The 3,468-nt window shown below is 32.8% G+C and overlaps 1 protein-coding gene across 1 annotated transcript; it reads right to left on the reverse strand.

Annotated features, from left to right (window-relative positions):
• Positions 1-299: 299 nt before the first annotated feature.
• LOC104804719 lies at positions 300-2,036 on the reverse strand (the record flags this gene model as incomplete). The annotated part of the gene is made up of 4 exons (XM_010529062.1): positions 1,850-2,036; positions 1,487-1,765; positions 1,128-1,321; positions 300-722 (listed from the first exon to the last, which is right to left on the reverse strand). Coding segments are annotated over exons 1-4 (1,083 nt in total), but the record flags the coding sequence as incomplete, so codon positions are not given.
• Between the last annotated feature and the right edge of the window lie 1,432 nt (positions 2,037-3,468).

The following is a 3,468-nucleotide window of genomic DNA, read 5'->3' on the forward strand; positions in this document are numbered from 1 at the left end:
AAAAAAAAGAATAGCAATGAGAATTACAAGAATGGTAAAACCATTTACCGTGGGGTCTGAAGTCGTGGGTTCGAATTCACCTCTCTACATTAGAAATGTAGGGGTGAATAGTGGCAGATTTAGAAAAAATTTATACCGGGGCACAATATTATATATAATAAAAAAACTAATAAAATTGTATTATCATAAAAAATATTTATATTTTACAACTGATTTCTACGAGTCTTCATTTTTTGAAATCTATCCATAACAGCTTTATTTATAACTGTCTGAAATATATCTTTTTCGATGAAACAAACCAAACAGTCACTCAAAAATTGATCACCAATCCGGTTGCGCAAAGCTGTCTTCACAAAATTCATCGATGAAAAACATCTCTCAACAGTCGCGGTAGCAACATGCAAAATCAATGTCAATTTCAAAAGTCTGTATACTAATGGATATGAAAGATGTTTCTTTGTTTCCACCATAAGACGAGCAAGATCTCCAAGATGAACCAAATTAGAAAATCTGTCATCTTCCATCAGATTGTCGAAGTAGATACTCAGTTCATATCGAAGAGATACTTGCTCCGAAAAACTGAAGTCATCTGGATAAAATCCAGCCAATTTCACCAGATTTGGTATGTTAAACTCACGAAATGAGTCAATAGGACTCAAAGCTGCCATACAGATGAGCAAATCTGAATTTATCTCGTCAAATCGATCATTGAATTCTCGAAACTGGAAATCCATAACAGTATACAAACAATCTATCTGATAGTGATGCAAGTTGCTTATGCTGGGTTTTTTCCTTAGCCTCCTTGAACCCACATAATCTTCTTCCATATTGATTATTTCAATATCGTGTTTCTCACAGAAAGAAGACACATTATCTAAAAGCAAATTTCAACCAAAGTCTCTTTGTTGTTGTAATTGTCTCTTTGTAGATTTTACCAACGAAATTGCATTCAAGATGTATTGATCTTTTCTCTGTAAAGTCATTGATAAATTATTTGTGAGTCCTAGAATGAGCAACATCAGTTGTAGATAGAACACAAAATCAAATGTGTGGAAATATTTGAGAAGACCATAGGCTTGACGTCTTTTAACTGCATCTGTACCGTCATTCTCAACATACTCTAACACCTCAATGACAGAAGAAAATAACTTAACCAATCGCAACAGTGTTTTGTAATGATATCCCCAACGAGTATTTCCAGGTCTCTGCAAAGTAATATCTTGATTCAACCCAGTTCCTGTACTAATCTCGCCATTATTAATTTCTTCGTTCACTTTTATTCTATGGCTTTCTTGAATCATGTCTTTTCTTTTGCAAAAACCTCTAACCACATCAACAAAAGTGAAATCATATCGAAAAAATTTCTAACATCAAAGAGTTCATTTGCAACTGCTAACAACCAATTGAAGTCGGTGAGCGAAACAATGGACATAATATGCTGCTCTATTTTCTCTTGAAATCAACGATCTCAATCCATTAAATTCACCTTTCGTATTGCTTGCTCCATCGTACCATTGTCCTCTAACTTGTTTTAAGCTCAATCTATATTTAGCAAACAAGGAATCAATAGCAGACTTCAGAGATAAAGCAGATGTTTCTTTCACATGAATAAGCTCAATGAATCTCTCTTTCACTATTCCGTTCTTATCAACAAAACGAAAAACAACTGTCATCTGCTCCTTATCAGAAACATCACTAGACTCATCCACTAGCAATCCAAATACATCATGACCAATCTCCTGAATTATATCTTGGGTTATTTGTTCTGCAAAACATTGTGCAATATCTTTCTGTATTGTTGGAGAAACCATCTGACTATTTCCCGGAGCATTCTTCAAAATAACCTTACTCACAATATCATTTTGTTCTGCAGTATACTTCACAAGTTTCAAAAAAATTTCTTTATTATCAGAATTTTCTGACTCATCGTGACCTCGAAACGGCAGCCCTTGTTTCAACAAAAATCTAGAAGAACTAATCGAGGCATTCAACCGAATACGATACTCGTTTCTCATAATATCACTTTGCTTCTGCATAGCATGCACGATAGATTGATCTTGCCTCATCAAATCATCACATTTCTTTCGTGCATTATTATGAAAACTATTAACATCACCCACATGAGCGCTCAATCTCTCGGTCTTATTCCAACTAGAAAATTCATCTGTCACAAAAGCATCATTCCCAATTTGCTCTCTAAACAAGTAACAGCACAAACAAAATGCTCCATCTTTCTTTATACTATACTCTAACCAATCAGCGTATTGGTCAAACCAGACTGGATTAAATCGTCTCAATTTATTCCCTATCATCTTCTTTGGAAAGTCATGACCACGTGGTTGACAAGGTCCCCTAATCAAATATTTGCGTCGTATCTCATCTCTTTGATTAGGATGATACTCTAATATTTTTTTTCTATCAGCCGGATCCGAAGGCAAATCATGTAAATCAATTTGCTCAGGTATTGAGGGTCTAACCTGAGAATTTGATGTATTGTCGATTGAAGCTTTACCTCTATCTTGAGACATCGATGCAAAATTTCTCTTGAGAAATTTATCCATTGATTTCTCTGTTAAATCAAAAATAAAATTGAATAAATATATATAACAAAAAATTAATTTACAAATATGATTAAAACATAGAAATCGATGAACAAATAAAAAATCAAAAATTACTTCAAAAAAATTATAAGCCATATCATATACAAATATAGGAATATTGATTTGAATTGTTTGTCTTCACCATCAATTCTGTCTCTCTCTTTGCAAATACCGTAATCTTTTTCGATTAAGAAAAATTTCGCATGATTATGGACATCAATTTGTTCGTCTAACCTAGGGATGCGATTTTGGTTTTGGTGAACCGGACAAACTAAAATACAAAACTCGGTTGAACAAATTCGGAACCGGTTTAGAATAATTTGCAGTATACGGGTTTTAAGTATTACGTGGCTCAAGCGGTTAACCCATAAAATGAAAACGGTACATGATGCATATTTTCACTTGGACATGTCCATCATTTTGGTAGAAATGGGCCTACTTGGGATAAAATATCAAATTGGGCATACCAAGGTTATGTCTAAAAGCCCATTTATATGGGCTCTAATTAATTTTAGATGTGGGCCATGAATAATCACAGTGGCAATCTGAAATTTTAATATTTTGGAATTTGGAAATTAACGATTTTTTTCCTGCGAATTAAGTTTCAAACATTGGTTCTACCTTGAAAATATTTTTTAAAAAAATTAGAAAATATATAAATATAAAAATATTGAAAAAATATGAATAGGAACTAAAAAGATAAGAAAATTATTTACTTGTGTGATAAAAAATTAAAAAAAATCTAGGAAAACAGGTAGGTTGATATTTTATATGTTTTTTTAATTGTGCACATGTTGAATTTGAGCCACCAAGAAATTGATCAAGACAATTTTTACCCCAGAAGACGAAATCAGCTTTTTAATATTTT

The sequence above is a fragment of the Tarenaya hassleriana genome, unplaced genomic scaffold (genome assembly GCF_000463585.1).
Source record: "Tarenaya hassleriana unplaced genomic scaffold, ASM46358v1 Cleome942, whole genome shotgun sequence".
Taxonomy (NCBI): Eukaryota; Viridiplantae; Streptophyta; class Magnoliopsida; order Brassicales; family Cleomaceae; genus Tarenaya; species Tarenaya hassleriana.